The following is a 20,576-nucleotide window of genomic DNA, read 5'->3' as shown; positions in this document are numbered from 1 at the left end:
ACTGTCCCGCGAGGCTTCCAGTTACGGAGGATGAGGGGAGTGACTACAAGTCCCAGAAGGTCACGCGGCGTCAACAGCGGGCACGTCAATTCCTAGGGCGACATATTTTGCAGAAGCTGTACATCTGACGGTCTCAAGGTTCTATAGTGCCCAGCGCGTTTGGCGCGTTGCTTCTCTCGGTGTGCTCTCCTTACCCTAAAACAGTCGCCATGAAAGATTCTCTGGTACTGCAGAGCCGCGTCCCGGCGCACCCGGATTCCCGCTGCTGGTTCCTGGCCTGGAACCCCTCGGGGACCCTGTTGGCTTCCTGCGGAGGCGACCGTAAAATTCGCATCTGGGGCACCGAGGGTAAGGCCTGGCTTGGCTTTGTGGCCCTGGTGCCGAGGAAAACACTACTCTGAAAAGTGTCGGGGAAGGAGTGTGCCAGCGTCAACAGAGGCTGGAATTGTTGCGGGAACTGGGATATTTGCTGCGGGAACTGGGATATTTGCTGAGGTAGAAAAATGAGGAAAGTCGCCTGAAGAGCAGTTTAACAGTTTCAGAATCTTGATCGGTTGCATCGTAGTAATAATGGTGACTGACTTTGTCCCAGCAACAGGGTCCCACTTAAAGTACTACTTAGTGAATGGCATCGATGGCGCTCCAAAGCCTAGCCTGTTCTCTGCTTGCAGGTGACAGCTGGATTTGCAAGTCTGTCCTTTCTGAAGGCCATCAGCGCACCGTTAGGAAAGTGGCCTGGTCCCCGTGTGGAAATTACCTGGCATCTGCCAGCTTTGATGCCACCACTTGTATTTGGAAGAAGAACCAGGATGACTTTGAGGTAAACAGGTTGGATGGGAGCAGTTTATTACCTGTTTGCACCCCAGGGCTTGGTCATATTAGTTACAGCCTTAACTTAATTTCTACACTATAGAAATAGTAGCTGAGTATGGTAGTTCATGACTGTAATGCCAGCATTTGGGACACTGAAGCAGGATGATTGCTGTAAGTCCACCAAGGTCATCCTGCTATAGAATGAAACCCTTTCTCAAACAACAACAAAACTGCTCTCTTAGATATTTTACTAGGGCTTAGGACTCTTAGCTGCCATTAACTCAATATCCTTTCCCTTTCCAGTGTGTGACCACTCTTGAGGGCCATGAAAATGAGGTCAAGTCAGTGGCTTGGGCCCCATCTGGCAACCTCTTGGCTACCTGCAGCAGAGATAAGAGCGTGTGGGTCTGGGAAGGTGAGTCTAGGTGCCTCTGGGTACAGCAGGAAACCAGCTCGCTGGCTTTCAGCTTTGTCCCTGACTGGTCACCTCTGGGTCTAATTTGTTCCTCCCACAGTTGATGAAGAGGATGAGTATGAGTGTGTCAGTGTCCTCAGCTCTCATACGCAGGACGTTAAGCACGTGGTTTGGCACCCGAGCCAGGAGGTAAGAGTGAGACAGGGTGGGAAAGAACCTGCTGTGGAGGTTTGTGCCCAGCCTGCCTCCACTCTTCAGAACCACTCTTGTTCTTAGAGGGATCGCTGGGACTGTCCTGCTCTGACAGGGTTTGATATGGGAACCATTGTATCTTAGTTTGGGTTTGATTGCTGTGAAGAGACACCATGACCAAGACAACTCTTATAAAGGGAAACATATAACTGAGTCTGGCTTACAGATTCAGAGGTTTAGTCCACTTTCATCGTAGCAGGAAGCATGACAGCATGCAGGCAGACATGGTGCTGGAGAGGGAGCTGAGAGTTCTGCATCTTGATCCAGGCTGCTAGGAGAGGGTCTCAAAGTCTACCCACAAAGTGACGTATTTCCTCCAACAAGGCCACACCTCCTAATAGTGCCACTCCCCGAGCCCAGCATATTCAAACCACAGGCACCTCCTGGACCATATAGATAGTTGCTGGGTCTCCTTTCTCTTTCAGCTTTTAGCTTCTGCTAGCTATGATGACACAGTGAAGCTATACCAGGAAGAAGGGGATGACTGGGTCTGCTGTGCCACCCTCGAAGGTCATGAGTCCACTGTTTGGAGCATAGCCTTTGATCCCAGCGGCCAGCGGCTGGCATCTTGCAGTGATGACCGAACTGTACGCATCTGGCGCCAGTATCTACCGGGCAATGAACAAGGTGAGGGTCTGGGAGTTAAAGGAAACTCCTTTTCGTAGAGGTTTTTAGTTTGCCAGATATATGATCTAAAAGATGCAGTCTGCCATGAATCACAGATTGGATTCAGTTTGTCAGTCCCAAGAGAAGCACTGAAAGAACCAGGGATAGCTTTGCGGGACAAGAGGCAGGTGGCTACTTGAGGCCAGCCTGGTTTACATCATGTTCTAGGACAGGGTGGGCTGGCAAAGAAACCCTGTCTCTAAAAAAAAATCAAAAAAGCTGACCATGGTGGTGCATGCCTTTAATCTCTGTATTTGGAGAGTAAGGCAGCTGAATCTCTGTGAGTTGAAGGCCAGCCCGAGTTCCAGGGCTACATAATGAGACCCTGACTCAAAAAACAAACACCCAGCAGCGTGAGTTGATGAGCTGGCTGATGGTGGGAATATCCAAACTGAATGTGAAGAGTGTGAAGACAGGATTGGAAGGGAGGAGTGAAGTCGATGGGGTGGGTCGGCTAGTGGGTGGCCTGCAGCTTAGTTGGTGAGGTCTGGCCTAAGGTAGAACAGATACTTTCTTTTTGGAAGGTTCCCGTGTGTAAGGCAGATAAGCAGCGTGGGAACACAGTTGGTACAAGGACTCTGATTGGCAAGGGGATGAGGAAGGGCACGTTAGGATCTCCTTTGTAATAGTACAACTACTCAGGACATAGGATGTCTTGGGTTTAAGAAAAGTCTGTTACACAGGGGTGGCATGCAGTGGCTCTGACCCCAGCTGGAAATGTATCTGCACTTTGTCGGGCTTCCACACCAGGACCATTTACGACGTTGCTTGGTAAGACTTGATCCCATCCCCGTAGCAGGGATTTTAGAGATGGCACGGCCTGTGCTGCTCTGCATTTCTCCATATTAAACCTCCCATGCTGGCTTGTAACTGTCTGGCCTGGGGTTGTAGGAGCAGGATGTTGACTGTGTCTGGAATAAGATCCCAGGCTTTGGCAGCACCAGCCTTTAGGATTCACCTACCTTTGGATCATCCTGAGATGATCATTGAATATGTGCATTTGTGACTAGGGAGTTTGTGGCTTGATAACTAACTTACCGAAACTAGGAAAGGTGGCCCATTCTTAGAATAGAGGACGTTAGAGGTGACTCTGGACCCAAGTCTTGGATCTTAGAAATAATTCCAAACCATGAAAAAAAATCTGTTGCATATTCAAGCTTTATTTAACATTGGGAATATCTATCCCATGAAAATGAACTCAATGGGTGGCAGAGGCAGAGGCTGGCAGATCTCTGTAAGTTTGAAGCCAGCCTGGTCTAGAGATCAAGTTCCAGGACAGCCAGGGATACACAGAGAAACTCTGTCTCAAAAAAAACAAAAACAACAAGACAAAGAAAATGGACTCGAGTATTTTGACGTCAAGGAAAATTACCACACACACACACACACATACACACACCCACACACACCCCTACTAAGTAAAAGCAAAGTTTATGACATTTTCTGTGCTAAAACTGAAATTTACTTTGAGCTAAGGAGGGTTTTTTTGGTGGGGGAGGGTAGGTTTTTAAAGATTAATTTATTTTATGTATGTAAGTACACAGTTGCTCTCTTCAGACACACCAGAAGAGGGCATCAGATTCCATTACAGATGGTTGTGAGCCACCATGTGGTTGCTGGGAATTGAACTTAGGACCTCTAGAAGAACAGTCAGTGCTCTTAACTGCTGAGCCATCTCTCCAGCCCTTTTGGTATTTAAAATTAAACTTACTTGAAGCTGGAGATATATGCCTTAGCAGTTAAGAGCACTGTCTACTCTTCCAGAGGACCTGGGTTCTATTCCCAGCACCCACATGGCACCTAGCAGTCATCTGTAACTCTGGTTTCAAGGGATGTGACAACCTTTTAGCCTCAGTGAGCACTATATATACATGGTACACAGAAATACATCTAGGCAAAAACACCTATGCATAAAAAATACAAACAAACCTTACATAACAAAAATCTTCCTTAAAAAACAAACTCAAACATTCATTGCTAGACAAATGGATTTTTTGCTGCTTTTATAATTTACTAAGATGAAATGAACATTTCAGGTTCAAAAGTTTTATACAGTGATGGGCAATGGGGGAATTGTTAGTGCTTAAAGTTCTTGACTTTAAAAAGAGGATTAAGTTATGAGAAAACTTGTTAGTATTAAAAGGAGGTTAAGGGAGATTAGAAAGATTGCTCAGTGGTTAAGAGCACTGGCTATTCTTCCAGATGTCCTGAGTTTAACTCCCAGCAACCACATGGTGGCTCACAACCATCTATAATGAATTCTGATGCCCTCTTCTGACATACAGGTGTCCATGCAGATAGAACACTCATAAATTAAATAGATCTTTAAAAAAAAAAAGGAAAAGGAAGAAAGAAAGAAAAAGAAAGAGAAGAGGTTTAAGGATGCCGTGACATAGCCAACTGACTGCATGTGCCGGCAGGGAAAATGACTCAATCTCATCTATAGCTGGAGTAAACAGGTGGGAGTAGGAGGAAGAGCCTTTGTAGATGTGGTGGATCTTAGTTAGGAAAGCTTTTCTAAGACACTTAGCTGAGGCCTGAGGTTTAGGAAGAAACTAGGCCAGGGACTGTTGAACACCTGTAATTTGCCAGGTTGGAGAGGCAGGAGTCATCGGCTACCCCCTGACATGTATGTTTCTCTCTCAGGTGTCAGCTGACAGGGGCCTTGGCTACAGCTTGTGGAGATGATGCCATCCGAGTGTTTGAGGAAGACCCAGGCTCAGACCCACAGCAGCCCACCTTCTCTCTGACAGCCCATCTTCGTCAGGCCCATTCCCAGGATGTCAACTGTGTGGCTTGGAATCCCAAGGAGCCAGGGCTCCTGGCCTCTTGTAGTGATGATGGGGAGGTAGCCTTCTGGGAGTATCACCAGCCTGCAGGTCTCTGAGCTATAGCTTGACTTGGGAGTCTTGATTCCCACAGAAAACGTCCTAAGACTTCTAGTCGTCAAGAAGACCTGAAGCATCCTTGACCTTCATTTTGCTCAGGACTATTCACTGTTTCCCTTCCTTGAGGAAGCCATTGGAGAGAGCCACAGAACAGCAGTATATTGTATTAAAGTTTTGCTTGATTTAGGGCATGGTGTTACATTTTGGGGGTAAAATATATTTATAATCAATATATATGAATAAGAGCTTTTGAAATTGTGATCTTTATAGAAATAATCCATCTGTGCTCCACTTCCTGTTTTATAAGTAAGGTCATTTATCATTTCTTATAACTTGACTATTGGGAATAAGCTCCACTGTCCCAATTCTAGAGTAGTTCTTGCATTTAAAACATGCAAGCTAGCTGTAGTGTTTTCCTAGCACTCAATCGGCAAAGACGGGCTATACTTTGCTGCATAGTAAGTTTGAAGCCAGCCTGGGATGAGACCCTTTTCTCAAAAAACAAAGACATTCAAAACTAGAGGAATTTCCCCCCAAAAATGTAAGTTTGTTCATAGTAAAAGGACACCTCTGCTTTTCCTTAGAAACCCTCATATGCCTCTTGAGACATTATGCTGTGGGCTTCTGAGGATATGAAAAGAAATGAACTCCTATAAAGAGGAGGTTTTCAGTGAGGGACACAAAACATCTACAAAGTGAGTTCCAAGACAGCTAAGGAGACAGTGACCATAGAAAAACCAAAAATCAAATCTTTGGTGTTTTTCAGGGCCAAGAATAGTTAAGGTGTCTAATTAGCCTTTTAGAAGAATGCGATTAGACAGTGAGAAATGCTTACAGGTTTGGGTGTGAGTTGTCTCCAAAACTGGAGCCTTCACTTAACTTTTTACACTGTACAACTGTGACCTTAGATTTTTGCAGACAGTGGAGACATAGCGTTGACTAGTGGTCTGTAGATTCCTGGGAAGGTCAACACTGTATCATGATCAAGGAATGGCACCAGTTAAGTCTCTATCTGTCTTCTTTATCTTCTTCATAGTGAGAATGGAGCCAGCTTCACTCAAGACAACAAACATGACTTAAAATTGACATTGAGACCATTTCTGATACTGACAAATGAGAAAGTTCCACCTAGCCCCTCTGAAATGAAGATAGTCTTGAGGAAAAACAGTTGGACAGTTGCTACTAGCCAAGTTAGCTATTCATGGCATGTATTTTTAAAGTCAGAACTAGAAGATTAGCATTTAGGCTTGTATATTTAGCTGTGTTCCTGAAAAATGAACATACTGAACCTTTCACTGATAGTGTTCACTGCTGATGGTAAATGTTTAAAAGACAAAATTAGAATTTCTGAAAACTTGTGTTTCAACAAACTTTAATGGTATTGAAACTAGCAAATGCATGGATATTTTGAGGTCTGTGGAATTTTGTGGGTCACTGTTGAAATGACCAATACACTGGCATTACAAAATCATTTTGTGACTCTAAGATGGGGCAGTGGTTTTAACAGTACAGGATGCATGGGTACAGCTGAGGAGCCTACACTGCCTTTAGGAAACTTCCACATACAGTACCATACAGTAGTATCTAAGGACAGCCACAGTGATTTGGAAACTCTTCTTTCCCAACCTGAAGTTGACATGCTCAGCTCAACCATACAACAGACTGAGCAGACACGCTAACTGGCTTCTCTTAAGCTAGACGTAAAGTGATTATAACACTGTACCATGCTACTCTTCTCCCAGGATTTATTTTTCTTAAAATATGTTAATGAAGTTTTTTTTTTTAAAAAACAAACTGCCTTAATTTTTAATGTAACAAGTATCAATGAATATAACCTAGGTAATAAAAGCTTTGGGGGCTGTGCTTTTAGTTTTCTGAAGGGGGAGTGGGGTATTGAGATCATTTTAAAACGGCTGGCCGAGGGGAAAATGAATCACCTTTCAGCATTATTCATGTTGTTCATGGTGTCCCAGAGAACAGAAAGCAGACATTGAAATACCATGTCTGAGATTGTGATAAGGAGACAAAAGTCGAATCTACCTGGTGTATATTAACCACCCCAGTGCTGCCTCCTGGGAGGGAAGGCTACAGAATTTTACAACATAGATCAAGAGGAGCCTCTACCTTTTGTTCTCTGGCCAAGATGGGAGTCAGCTCCTGCTATGAGAGTAACTTTGAAGAGAAGCTATGTACCATTGTTTTGTCCTTCAGACTAACCCAATCAGAGGGCAAGTTTGTTCTTTATGTACTCCATAGAAAAGGTCAGTGCCAAAAAGGGTTTTTTTTTTTTTTTTTGGCCATGACCTTTGATTAAAGAAAATTTAGTATCACTGTTAAGGACATATAGTTTTTTCAAATTATTTATTAGAATGTCTGACTCAAGGAACTAGAAAACCATGCCTCCAAATATTGTACAGTTCATGCTTGACATGACACTTGAAAATACAAGACCCAGACCTTGAACTAAGGTCCAAAGTGGGACAGTAACTGGATGTGGACTGGGGACAGCAGCGGCCTGAATGGCCAGACCTCAGCCTGACAGACCTAGTCCACATTCCTGTTTTCAGGTTCAGTGCCTCAGACTCAATCTGAATCACTGTCTGTCTCAGCTTCTTTCACATCCACACTGAACTTATACTCCTGGTCACAGCCCATGTATGCGTCACTCATGAAGTACAGGGTATAGTTGTGGCCACCTGTGGCTGGGGCCACAAAGTCTAGCTTCACCTAGAGAGAACAGGCAGAAATCAGGTTAGTGGGGACCTGGGAGGAAGCAGCCCTATGCAGCCCCAGGGATAGGTGCAGGGCAATTGCATACACTCACCTTGGCTTTCTGCTGCAGGGTCAGCCTCTTGATGGAGATGAGGCTGTTGGACTTGGCGTCTCCAATCACAACCCACCAGCCCTCTTCACGTTTCTACAAGGACCAAAACCAACAACTTGAGCATGTAAAACTTGATGGCCACAGGCAAGTGTGAGAGTGGCTATGAAATAGAGTAACAGAACTCAGATTAAAACTCTAAAAGTTGCCGGAACACTTGAAGAGGTTTTTTGTTTTTGATGTGGGAGTGCTCTGTCTGCATGTACACCTACATGCAGAAGATGGTTATGAGCTACCATGTGGTTGCTGGAAATTGAACTCAGAATCCCTGGAAGAACAACAGCCAGTGTTCCTAACCACTGAACCATCTCGCCAGCCCACCTTAAGAGTTTTTAAGCAGTCTAAAGATGTCCCCAAAGGGCTTAGTCTTCAAATACATAGACTGATTTTTTCCAGTTATAACCCAGTGCACCTTTTAATTTAATGCTTGTCACTGAATCTAAGACGCATTGTTAGAGATTTAGCCTCGGAGCATATAAGCTTCAAGTTCTTAAGAAACTCATGTACAAGGCAAGCTAGCTGAAATCTTAACATGGAGATGAACCTGCAACACTGAGAATACAAACGAGCTTGTGGGGCCTCTTCTGACATTGTCACTCTAGAAAAGCCCTCTTTGTTGGCCACAGAAGAGCCCATGTGCCTCAGTGGTACTTTCCTTAGGAACTTGAATAGCTTGTCTATAGAAGGACATGAAGTGCATCTAACATTTGCATCCAACTTTCAATTCTCCCACATAAAGATGAGATTTCCTTCTGTTCATTTTAAAATTCAATTGCAACTAGAACCAGAGTGAAATATAGTTGAGAAAAAGACTACAAAAGTTTAAAAGAGTCCTGGAGCCATTTGTAGATAAATGTATCTTAAAAGTCAGAGAGATATTAACATTGCCTGATGTTAACAACCAGCTATCTAAAGTGTTTCAAAACAATAAAGAAATATAATCCATGGTTCCAAGATTAAAACTCAGTCTTATGAATTCACTACCCCTAAACTACCCTCCCTTCATGCGAAATGTATCCCGTGCCCAAAACCTAGGCAGTCAACAAGGCCTCAAATGGACTCATGGCAAAGCCAGCTCCCAGGACATACCATACCTGTGGGAAGAGAGGTGCAATAACTGGGCCCGTGACTTCCTCCTCTCGCTCCAGTTGCACTAGCACCACAACTGGTCCGCCACTGAAAACAAAGCAGTATGTGAGCACTGTGGCTGTGGGCAGAGACCCCAGGGCAGGACTTGGGACACTGGCTGCTCACCTGCGGATGCTGTCTTTATCCACCACTTCATAGGACAGTTCAATATTCGGGTAGCGGTTACAGAAGCGGGCCACATCTGCAATCTGGCTGTCAGTCAACTGAAGCAATGCATTCCGTTCTTCATCCTCCATCTCCATGATGTCAAAAACACTCTCCACTCCCTACAGTGGGTATGCAGGTCAGGAGAGCAGAGCATACAGGCCACAAGCAAGCAACACCAGCTCCAAAGAACTGCTCATCTGACTTCCCACACTGCCAGTCATCTAAAAACAGCTTTGGAAAGAATGCAGACCACTTCTGGCATCTCTCAGCATTTCGATTCAGCTGGAACTCCAACCAGTTTCTCCTGCTAATATTTGCTGCCCACATTCCACCTGCAGATTAGGAGCAATGTTCTGAAGCGCATCACCCAGCACTTAGCTCACCTTATCTGTGCAACGTTTGATATGCTCTGAGGTGAAGTGTGGCAGCTGCTTCAGGTAAGAGTCCTTAGACCACATGGCTTGGGTGACCATCTGGGCCAGTTCCATGGCTGCCAGAGCAGGACTAAGCCACCCATTGCTGGAGAGTACATCCACACAGGCCTGAATTAGCCGGATTGCCTGCATGAAGACGGGGTATAAGAGCAGGTGGGCTGGGAGCCCAGCCTTCTGAGCACCCACCGGCCAGTGAACCTCCAAACCCGTCACACTACCTTACTAAGGATCTCCTCTGTGTCTGACTGTAGTTCAGCACTTAGCTGCATGCGGGACAGGTGAGCCTGCAGCAGCAGATTGGTCTTCACATGTGGATCATTGAACTTGGGGTTATTCAGCTTGTGGGGGACCTTCTGAGCCAACTAGAACGTGAAAGAAAAAGAGCTCGTGATAAACGGAGTACCCTACCTGAGATCCACTCAGGCCAAATACACCGTGTGGTCCAGCCAGACTCTGAGGAAGGATGGAGAACTATAGTGTCGGAAGGATGTATGAGGTTGAGAGTGGTATGAGAAATGTATGAGGATATTGGTGACAGGAAGCCATGTGCTAATGAGACAAATTTTCACTCCTGAATGGTCTACTAAAGCCGATGCCCTCACCTGGCGCAGGAGGTTGTCTTCATGATGCCTGATTGGAATGTTCTCATACTCTGCTGCATTGGAAATGATCTCAATAAGTCCTCGAACCTTGGTTTTAGCATTCAGAGACATGCTGAAGAGCTCTGAAAGAAAATTAGGGAATGGGTTGGAGAGATGGCTCAGCGGTTAAGAGCACCGACTGCTCTTCTAGAGGTCCTGAGTTCAATTCCCGGCAACCACATGATGGCTCAACAACCATCTGATACCCTCTTCTGGTGTGTCTGAAGACAGCAACAGTGTACTCATATAAATAAAAATAAATAAATCTTAAAAAAAAAAAAAAAAAAAAAAAGCGGGTGTGTTGGTGCACACCTTTAATCCCAGCACTTGGGAGGCAGAGGCAGGCGGATTTCTGAGTTCGAGGCCAGCCTGGTCTACAGAGTGAGCAACAGGACAGCCAGGGCTACACAGAGAAACCCTGTCTCAAAAAAAAAAAAAAAAAAAAAAGAAAAGAAAAGAAAATAAGGGAATGTGAGAAGAGCCAACGTGGGGGAAGGGCACTGTGAGGAGCAGAATAACAATAACAAGGATCAACTGCCTGGGCTGCACTGCCGTCCTGCACTATCGTCTCTCTGACAAATGCTGGCTAGCACATCTCATCCCAACAGGCTCCAGAAGCCATGTGCCACTGGTCCTCACCAATGGTGGTGTAGTTTATGTAATAGTAGGCAGCAATCATGCCCAGGTTCAGAGGGGCCACATCCATCTCGTCCTCAATACTGATGCATTTGGACTGCTCCAGGTCACTGAGGGTCTGCTCCACCAGCTCTGACAGGTGGTCAGACAGATGACGATGGGATATCCCTGTGGAGATATAAGAGGGAAGTCTCAGGACACTGCCTCGCTAGGGCTATGAAAACCCTGGAGGGCAGTGTGTGCTCTTCAGTTCACTGACCCTGCAGGTTGTAGTAATTGGGGTTCTGTGTCATTCTGCGATACAGAAAGGTCCAGGTGAGGTAGTCCACAGCATCCTGCTTGTTCTCAATGGTCTTGGTGACAATCTCAGCATTGAAGTGGTCATGCATACAGTGGTCCAGGTGAGACTCTACTGGCAATGGCTCATACAAAAATTTTTTGAAAAAATCCTGTGGAATGGGTGAGGGAAGGCATTAAAAAGAATAAATAGCAACGTGGTAATAAAGGGTCAAGGGCAATCCATCAGGGAATGAATGGCCTTTGTATAATAGACAGAATAGCCAAACAGAAGAAACATTTAGAAAACAGTATCATATAATACAAAGCAGGAACGGGCCACGCCAAGTCACATAGATAGAGCAATAAGCAGTGCATGAAAAAAGACAACAGGTGGGAAGACATGGGTGATATCATGGAATCACCACCAGCGGCAGAAACGAGCAAAATTCTCTGTGGCTCCAGCTTATTATAAAAGTAACTGGCAGAAAGGAGTGAAAAGTTTATTTTAAAATAAAGGGACTCAAGAATCTGTTAAAAGATCAAAGTTTCCTATAACTGACCTTTTTAGAGCCCTGACACATGATGACACAGCGCCCCTCATCATCCTGCAGGGGCCGGTTGGCATGGCCCACCATCTGAAGCACATCATAGATGGGGTAATCCACATAGCTGGTGGCAGAAGAAACAAATGAAGAAACAAGTCAGGAGGCCTGCCTGCCTTCAGACACAGGGACGGAAGATGCAAAGGCAGGGAGATAAGGTCAAACTACAGCAAAACTGGACAGAAACCTGTGTGCTTAGCAATTCATTTCACTTGCTTACCCACACATTATTTTAGTTTCAGAGTGAAAGAGTCAGGAATGTATTACTCAAGGAACTTGAACCAAAGCCACAAACCCATCTAAGGGCCAGAAGCAAAATAACATCTATTAAAGGGTCAAACTTGAAGTCAAACTTAAGGTCTGTGTGTTTCTCAGGTTAAAAAGTAATCTAAAATCTAAAGCAAAAACCAGATCAGACATTTTAAACTCACAAAATTAATTTCAAAATAATCTACATTTTGGAGAAAACAATAAAGTTAAATTACTCAGGTTCTGAGAAACACTGAGCTTATTATACTTTGGGTTTTTTGTTTGTTTGTTTGTTTGTTTGTTTGTTTTTTCGAGACAGGGTTTCTCTGTGTAGCCCTGGCTGTCCTGGAACTCACTCTGTAGACCAGGCTGGCCTTAAACTCAGAAATCCACCTGCCTCTGCCTCCCAAGTGCTGATATTAAAGACATGCATCACTACTGCCCGGCCTGATCTTATACTTCTTGTCATGACGAAGATGAGAACTTGACCAACCCACTTTTCCTAATATGGGAGTGGGTTAGCAACAACCTCCTTTCTTCCCATTTATATATAAGGTCTTATCTCTCCAAACTGCTGAGAGAGATGTAAGAGCAGGTCCCGGGATCTGGAGCTCTGGCCCATGTTTAGTTTTCTATACCTGCACTTGCACATTTACATCCACTTTAGGAGGGAGATCTGTTAATGCCCACAGCAACTATACTCACGCATGGATCTTGCCATTGTAGTACTGAGTATCCATGATGATCACTAGATGAGCAGCAACATTCATGCCCCAGCAGAGACTCCGAGAAGCTACCACCACCTGGATAGCCCCTGAGCAGCGTAAGGGAGAGGAAGATTGAGGGCAGGGTTCCCACAAAGTATCTGCTTCATTGGCAGGCAGTGGCCAACCTTGTGCTACATTTCAAATATCAGACTGAGGCTGTGTAGGAACAAGGTCTGACCATAATGAAGTACTGTGAAAGGTAGCACCGCACTATTGGTGCCTTTTGCTCTGAGACTATCCTAGAAGAAACAAAGCAATTCAAGAAAACTCAAAATCCAGGGAAAGCAAAACCTTCACTGCATGGTGGATTGGCCCTCTGATGATGAAAGCTAACACCAAACCAAATGTGGCTGGTTCAGGCCATGGCAGCAAAGTCAAACTTACCCTGAACAAATCCAAACCAGGTTGATTCAGAGTCAGAGTAACAGTGACTCTGGCAGAGTTGGCTACACCAAGGCTCTGCCACAAGTGCCAGAATAGTGAAAAACACATAAAATGCCACAGGTCAACAAAGGTAGCAGGCAAGAGGCAACCAGCCAGGAGAGAATCACAAATCCACAGCCATCTCTTAAGTTCTAACCCCTCCAGTCTGGTATCTACACAGAACTTAGGTCTACTGGCCAACGGCCCAACTCCACAAAACCATGTTCTGAAATGAGACCAGCTTTTGTGCCTGTTTTCTAATCTAGCTGGGAGAAATATCTGTTCCAATGACAACAAAAGTATTTTAGAGGAATCTAATGAATTAAGACATACATTAGTCTGCTGGCATTAATAAGTTCTATTCCTTATTGAAATGACATCCACAGGAGCTAAAGGGGTCTGTAACCCTATAGGTGGGACAACAATATGAACTAACCAGTATCCCCTGAGCTCGTGTCTCTAGCTGCATATGTAGCAGAAGATGGCCTAGTCGGCCATCATTGGGAGGAGAGATCCTTGGTATTGCAAAGATTATATGACCCAGTACAGGGGAATACCAGGGCCAGGAAGCGGGATTGGGTGGGTAGGGGAGCAGGGTGGGGAGAGGGTATAAGGGAGTTTTGGGATAGCATGAATTGTAAATGAAGAAAATTCTAATAAAAAATTGTTTAAAAAAAAAAGGGGGCTGGCGAGATGGCTCAGTGGTTAAGAGTGCTGACTGCTCTTCCGAAGGTCTCGAGTTCAAATCCCAGCAACCACATGGTGGCTCACAACCATCCATAATGAGATCTGATGCCCTCTTCTGGGGCGTCTGAAGACAGCTACAGTGTGCTTACATAAAATAAATAAATAAATCTTTAGAAAGAAAGAGAGGACACCCACATCCTCGTTTGACAGCCACAGCCATGAGAGCTTTGGGTGATGAGGTTTTCTTACCGGAGCTGAAGAGCTGCTCTACCAGGCGCCTCTCCATGGGGCTCAGGCCTTCATGCAGGTAGCCCACCCCATTTAACAGGGTCTCTTTGAGTGTGCTGTCACTGAGCTTCTCCAGGTAAGGGATCAGGTCCTTCTCGGTGCAGTGCAGGAACCTGGGCAGAACAAGAACAAGCACAAGTCAGAGGCATTGCAGTCTGTGGGAGACCCCAGACTTAGTCCCTGCCCTTACCCAGGACTTCACTTAACATGATCTTCAAGCACCCACTCATCCCAGAAACTAGAGCACACCCTACCTCTGCCGCTGGATGTCTGCTGCACAGGTAGTGAGGATGTCTATTGCAGTGAGGCGGGTCTGCTTACGAGATGGGACAAAAACGATGACAGGCTTCTTGGGTGAGTGTTTGGTGATAGCATGGTACACAGGCTTGGCCATAGAGAGCAGGCGAGTCTGTGTGTGACTGATGTTGAAGCCCTGGAGACAAAGGAAAAAGACACTGAGGTTACTAGACCTGGGTACCTAGGGATCCCTGAGGCCATGGAGGAATGAAGGCTGTCCTACCTGGATGTGCAGTTCCAAAGGTACAGGGCGCACATTAGGATGGAAGTTGAAGGTGGAGGTGGCACTGCAGCCCAGCCAGTGAGCCACATCCTTGGCATTGGAGAGTGAGGAGCTAAGTGCCACAATGCGAATGGGCCGCTCAATCTGGGAGGAGATGTAGCGCATCCGGGAGCAGATCACTTCCAAGACAGGCTGGGAAGAAGAGAAAGAGTCACTTCAGGCCCAGGCTCCCACCCTCTACCTGAGCTTCCCTTAGTGAACCACCTCTGGCAGTCCCAATTATAGTTCCCCTGCCTCAAAGAGACACCTTCACTAAGCAACATAATATATAAACTCAGATCACTCTTTTGAAATAAGGCAATAGGCTGAAATCTTTGTGAAGACCCTAGTCCCTAGTTTCAGGCCCAACACAAACTGGGTGCGGCCCAGTCCTTCTCTGTGCTACAAAGCCAAGCATACCCCATTCTCGCCCCCAATAAGGTGGACCTCATCCACCACAAAGAGGTTAATGTTCTGGACGTTCTTGCGCTGCTTCCACCTCCGAGAGAGGATGTCCCACTTCTCAGGGGTACTGATGATGATGTTGCCTTTGCCCAGGAGCTTCAGATCTGTGCTGGTCTCCCCCGTCAGCAGCACTACCTTCTTGTTGAGCCTGTCCTGAAACTTCTCATACCAGTCCATGTATACCTGACAGGCAGGGGAGGGAGACATAAGAACAGTCGATCACATGTTCACCTCTCACTTGCTAGGAGGAAACAGAGACACAACAGACAGCTGCCACTCTCATACCTTATGCTCTACTTTTTGTTTTGAGATGGGGGGCCCAGGCCAACCTCAAACTTTTTATGGGTTCAAGTAAACCTCTTGCCTCAGCCTACTAAGCATCTGAGATGACAATCATGTACCACCATACTATATTAATGATATTGTTTGAACTACAATAGCCTTTAAATGACAGGAAAGCTTTTCTCTAAGAAACAATAATGTGCTTGGTGGTGGCAGTAGTGTACACCTTTAATCCCAGCACTCAAGAGGCAGAGGCAGGCAGATCTCTCGAATTTGAGGTCAGCCTAGTCTACAGAGTAAGTTCCAGGACAGCCAGAGTTCCATAGAGAAACCCTGACTTGAAAACAAACAAAAAAGAAATGATAATGCAGTTGTCAGAAATGAGAAAACCTCCTCCTGGGGTCACCTATGGAATGGTTTCTGGGAAATTTACAGTCAGTCCCACAGCATATTACATACCTGCTCTGCCAGAGCCTCCATAGGGGTAATGTAGACACAGCGTCCCTCAGAATTCTGCAGCAGCATCCGAAGGATGGCAAACTCCGCGCAGATAGTCTTCCCGCTGCCCGTGGGGGCCCCCACAAACACGTTATCATCACTGTTGTACACGGTATTAAATACTGGAAACCAAAAGGTGTAAAGTAAACATGGGGGGGTGCGGGTAGGGGGAGTAAAACAGATCATTCGTCAAGATTATGAGCCACAAAGTCAATCAGCTATGCAGTATACAGAGAAGCCTGAAACGCTGGTCCAGCTGTCTGTGTCTCACAATACTTTCTCCTACAAAGCAGGAAAGGAAAGACTCCGAGATCAAGCTCAGGTGTCTTAAGAGATTTATAGAAAGAAAGAAGCAAAAAAACCCCAGCATCTTTGTCTCTCAAGGACGGTGCCACAGTACAAACACAACAAGACACCTTTCTCTGCCCCATCAGCAAGTCTCCTGCAGTCTCTACAAATAATCAAACACTGAAGGGGAGCCCTGACAGCAAGCCGAGCTATTTACGAGTTGCTTTAATTAGGGCTCCTGTCTAGGCCACAGCTTCCTCATCATGAAATGTAAATTAACTGTGGCGCTAAGTAGTAACCCTTTTAAAGGATTGATGGAAGAAGAGAGAAAACACTGGTCCTGTGCTCAGCCAAGTACTTGGGCACAGGGCTTGCTCTGTGAACAGTCATCATGTACAATGATGGAGTGAGGTCCCAGTCAAAGTCATACTCTGGATGAACACCAAAGCATCAGGAACACGCATTAGCACCTGGAGCAGGAGTAAGAAAACTCAACATGGAAAGACCTTACTCTTCTCACCCTCCTCAGGCAGGTATGCAGAGCACCAAAGTGCCGGCCGCACTACACACTTATCACTAGGTAACCTTAAAAAGGTAGGCATGAAAAAAACAAAAAAGGTAGGCATGGATGGCAGGTATGGGCGGAGAAGGGGCACAATATTAATCCCATCACTTGGGAGACAGAGGCAGGTGGATCTCTGTTGAGCTGAAGGCCAGCCTGGGCTACAGAATGAGTTCCAGCATAGCCAGCACTAGTACATAGAGAAACCCTGTCTCAGTTAGAAAAGGAAAGGCAAGCATGGGAACCAAAAAGAAAAGACTCTGACATCTACCTTGAGTCTGGATGGGATTGAAGAAAGGAAATTTATCTTGGTAAAGGCTCTCAAAAGCACTGTTTCTCAGAGCAGACACAGGCAATGGCTGCAGGTCCAACAGTTCGGTTGGAGGTGGGTACTTCTCTGGTAGGATCAGATGCCGGAAGGAGACAGGTAGCTGCGTCTCACAAGCTGTCAGGAAAGAAACGGAAGGCTAGGAAGCAACCCTCCAGCAGACCTCCACAGCTCATCTGTGAACAGTGGAGACCTTAGCTTGTGTCTGTATCACTCTTTCAAAAGAGACAATGCTACAACAAAGCAAAAAGCCCTCTCCCATCTTTAGAAGGTATGTTCCTAGGAGACACAGAGAGGAGATACTCACAGAGCCAGCGATCAGACACTACTCGAATGAAGTACTGAGGAGGTAGTGGTTCAAAGACTGGAACAAAGAACGTGATGAGGTGCTCATCCTGGGCATACTTGGCCTTCAGCAGAAAATATTCATGGTGCAGAATCACCTCACTGTCCACATCCTCCACCAGAATCCAAAATGCCTCTGACGAACCATGGACCTGCCAACCCAAGCATGGTTGAAAGAAATCCTGACGAGCCAGTGAGGGAGACTCAGGCACTCCAACTCCACCCATCTGACCATCAAGCCTTGCCTTTTCATCCCACTGGAAATCTGGTGTGATAGTCAGCTCTACTTTCAGCGTAGAGCGTGTAATAGGCTGCAGGTGCACTGACAACTCCAACTTGGGGAAAAGATGGACATACTTGTGGATGGTCTTCCCCATCTTCGGCATTCGAATAAGTTCACCTATGAGGAAGAAGAGTATTGGGGCTGGGCCCAGCCAGCCTAGCAAATCTGCAAACAGGGCCCAAGGCGACTGTGGAAAGGAGCAGATTCTAGCCAGTGCATAGGCTCCCCACTTTAGCCTCAGTGCAATACTAACAGTTCAAAGTCCTGAGTGTAAGAGTGGCCTTACACAATAGTAAGATATAAACATGAGAACTAGTGCCCAGGGTCTAGGAACAGGAAGGAGGAGGCTGACAGAGAAAGGTGACTGGGCTGCAGGACAGGACAAGACCTTCACGCACCTATCTCATTATGATTCAAGTCATACAGCCGCTCAAAGGGGAAGTTTTTCTTCTCAATCTTCTTCACTACTTCCTCAGGAAGTTTTCGGAACTGGCGAAGAGGACACATGGACTGCCACCTATTCAGAAAGGAGACAGAGCTGGGTCACCTCTTTTGTAGCACTGTAAATAAACTGCCTTCCCCACGTTTTTCATCACTGCTTCCAACAGTCTGGAATAACTACACAGACCCTACATTAGAGGAAGATGTCTGAAACTGACAGCAGAAAGACCAGAAAGCCAATCCAGCTGTTGCCCCCCCAGCCCTACCCTCTACAGGGGCTTCCCACTTCCCAGCTTTCACCTAGGTTCATGCCATATCTCAGCCACCAGGACTGAACATCAAATGCACTAAGGCCCAAATTCACAGCAACCAGCCTCTAGCTCACTGAGCCCTTACATGCGCTTGTCAATCATCTTGCAGAGATTCAGGGTCTTATCTGTAAGCTGTGCCCAACCTCGGTTCAGGACAATTTCGAAGATTGCACGCATCAACCGGCCAGCCGACTAGGGAAAGACAAGTATTCCAGTTGTGAAGTCTTATCTACCACAATTTGATGAGCTCGAGATCTGAGGAGATCACTCATACCAATTCAGAAACAAGAGTTTTTCTGCCTCCTACCTTTTTAGGTTAAGACAGAGAAATTAATAAAATATTTTGTCATGTTTTATGACCATGAAGCTATGGTGGGAAGTCACTTTTCCTGGAGAAGGTGACATGCCCTGTGGATCTCTCTCTACAAGGACCTACAGAGCCTCTTAGCACTTTATAAAGCCCGCCCTTCCTGCACGCTCAATATCAGCACAATAGAGTGGTGAATTAAAGTGGCAGCAGGCAGCTGGCCCACCAGCAGTATCTGGCCACCTTGCTTTGAGGAACACAGTACAGAGAACCCAGGAACTATTTAGACTCTGCTCATCACTCAGTGCAACTCCTCACCTGGGTCACATACACCATGTCAGCCATCAGCGCAAAGCCTTCGAGTTTCAGCTGTGAGATGAAGGCTTGGAGAAGCACGTTGATCTGCAAAGAAGCAAAGGAGCTAGCGGAGGCTGGTCACTGACCGACTGCTCAAAGAAATTATCTGCACTTCTGCTCTGGGAACATGTTCCAGACAGAACCTTCCATGGTTCCTGATTTACACATGAAATGGTTATTATTCCATATAAAATATATGTGAGAAAGAAGCAGAGTAGGACAATTGGGAAGCAGGGGTCCGACCAGTCGTACAGCACATAACAGGTCAACCTCTAACACTCCCCAAGAGGAGAAAGAATTGTACAAGTTACCATTTGTGAAACCAAGTTCAAGATTCATCTCAAAGTGAAGACGTGCTTACCTTAGCGCTGGGTTCCTCAATGCTCTCCTTTACAGGGATGGGCACTCTCTCCAGCAACTTCTGCAGCTCCAGCTTCTCCTCCTGTCTCAAGGAAAGACAGGTCTTAGAAAATCCACAGGGCAAGGATGAAGGAAAAAAGAATCCAGCAGCCTGGCAAGGGTCCTAAACTCCTGGCCTGCCAGGCTCACAGGCTCACCTCTCTTACAGTGATGTTCTTGAACTCTGAGGACAAGGAGAACACTCGGAAAAGCTCAATCTCACTCAGAGTAGGCTTCAGCAGCTGGTTGTAGGTCTGCACAGTATCATTGGTGATATAGTAGTGACTTGCTATCCGGCCAAGTTCTGTCACCTAGAAAGAAAGAAGACTCAGTAAGAGATCAGCCCCCAGCTTCTAACATCAAGTGACTGTCCTACGAGGACAACTGCTGCTCGATTCAAGCAACTCGGCACAATAAGAAAGATGATACAACAAACTGACCAATGCAGAAGTGATACTATGAAAGCAAACATATGCCTTAGCTCAACCTGATTTCTGAAACTTAAAACTTTTCAAACCTAAGGACTGGAGAGACGGTTCAGTGAGAGGAGGTTGCTCATCCAGTTGACCTGGGGTTCCATTCCCAGCACCCATATGGTGGCTCAGGAGCATCTCCAGTCCCAGGGAGCCACTACCCAATTCTGGCCTCTATGGGGACCAGGCACTCTAGCTTCCATGGGGACATGTGCTACACAGACAAACATGCAAACAAAACACTCATACACATAAAGTAATAAAAATTTAAAAGAAAGGTGCGGTGGCGCACGCCTTTAATCCCAGCACTTGAGGGGAGGCAGAGGCAGGCAGATTTCTGAGTTCGAGGCCAACGTGGCCTACAGAGTGAGTTCCAGGACAGCCAGGGCTACACAGAGAAACTCTGTCTCGAAAAAAATAAAAAAATAAAAGAAAATAAACATTTGAAAGTTAAGTTCATA

At 45.9% G+C, this 20,576-nt stretch overlaps 2 protein-coding genes across 2 annotated transcripts in view; one reads left to right on the top strand and one right to left on the bottom strand.

Moving 5' to 3' along the window:
- The first annotated feature begins 13 nt into the window (after positions 1-13).
- Positions 14-6,892, top strand: Ciao1 (cytosolic iron-sulfur protein assembly 1). Its single transcript, NM_025296.4, has 7 exons — positions 14-348; positions 672-820; positions 1,117-1,228; positions 1,329-1,417; positions 1,906-2,107; positions 2,830-2,917; positions 4,793-6,892. Exons 1-7 carry the CDS (start codon positions 210-212, stop codon positions 5,031-5,033), a joined length of 1,020 nt encoding a protein of 339 aa, NP_079572.2. The 5' UTR covers positions 14-209; the 3' UTR covers positions 5,034-6,892.
- A 484-nt stretch (positions 6,893-7,376) lies between these two features.
- Snrnp200 (small nuclear ribonucleoprotein 200 (U5)) overlaps positions 7,377-20,576 on the bottom strand; it is a 32,068-nt gene continuing 18,868 nt past the window's right edge. The window contains exons 22-45 of the mRNA NM_177214.5: positions 19,801-19,953; positions 19,605-19,685; positions 19,205-19,288; positions 18,665-18,771; positions 18,226-18,344; positions 17,790-17,944; positions 17,507-17,696; positions 17,143-17,316; positions 15,983-16,143; positions 15,197-15,424; positions 14,738-14,929; positions 14,472-14,650; positions 14,179-14,330; positions 12,758-12,866; positions 11,762-11,870; positions 11,182-11,371; positions 10,926-11,090; positions 10,248-10,369; positions 9,864-10,007; positions 9,595-9,771; positions 9,170-9,330; positions 9,010-9,091; positions 7,859-7,951; positions 7,377-7,761 (exon numbers count right to left, since the gene is read on the bottom strand). Coding sequence (NP_796188.2) covers positions 7,618-7,761; positions 7,859-7,951; positions 9,010-9,091; positions 9,170-9,330; positions 9,595-9,771; positions 9,864-10,007; positions 10,248-10,369; positions 10,926-11,090; positions 11,182-11,371; positions 11,762-11,870; positions 12,758-12,866; positions 14,179-14,330; positions 14,472-14,650; positions 14,738-14,929; positions 15,197-15,424; positions 15,983-16,143; positions 17,143-17,316; positions 17,507-17,696; positions 17,790-17,944; positions 18,226-18,344; positions 18,665-18,771; positions 19,205-19,288; positions 19,605-19,685; positions 19,801-19,953 — 3,471 coding nt within the window. The 3' untranslated portion in view covers positions 7,377-7,617. The remainder of the gene's footprint in view (positions 7,762-7,858; positions 7,952-9,009; positions 9,092-9,169; positions 9,331-9,594; positions 9,772-9,863; positions 10,008-10,247; positions 10,370-10,925; positions 11,091-11,181; positions 11,372-11,761; positions 11,871-12,757; positions 12,867-14,178; positions 14,331-14,471; positions 14,651-14,737; positions 14,930-15,196; positions 15,425-15,982; positions 16,144-17,142; positions 17,317-17,506; positions 17,697-17,789; positions 17,945-18,225; positions 18,345-18,664; positions 18,772-19,204; positions 19,289-19,604; positions 19,686-19,800; positions 19,954-20,576) is intronic.

This window comes from Mus musculus, chromosome 2 (genome assembly GCF_000001635.26).
Source record: "Mus musculus strain C57BL/6J chromosome 2, GRCm38.p6 C57BL/6J".
NCBI lineage: Eukaryota > Metazoa > Chordata > Mammalia > Rodentia > Muridae > Mus > Mus musculus.
This window is presented reverse-complemented; position numbering and strand designations above follow the sequence as displayed.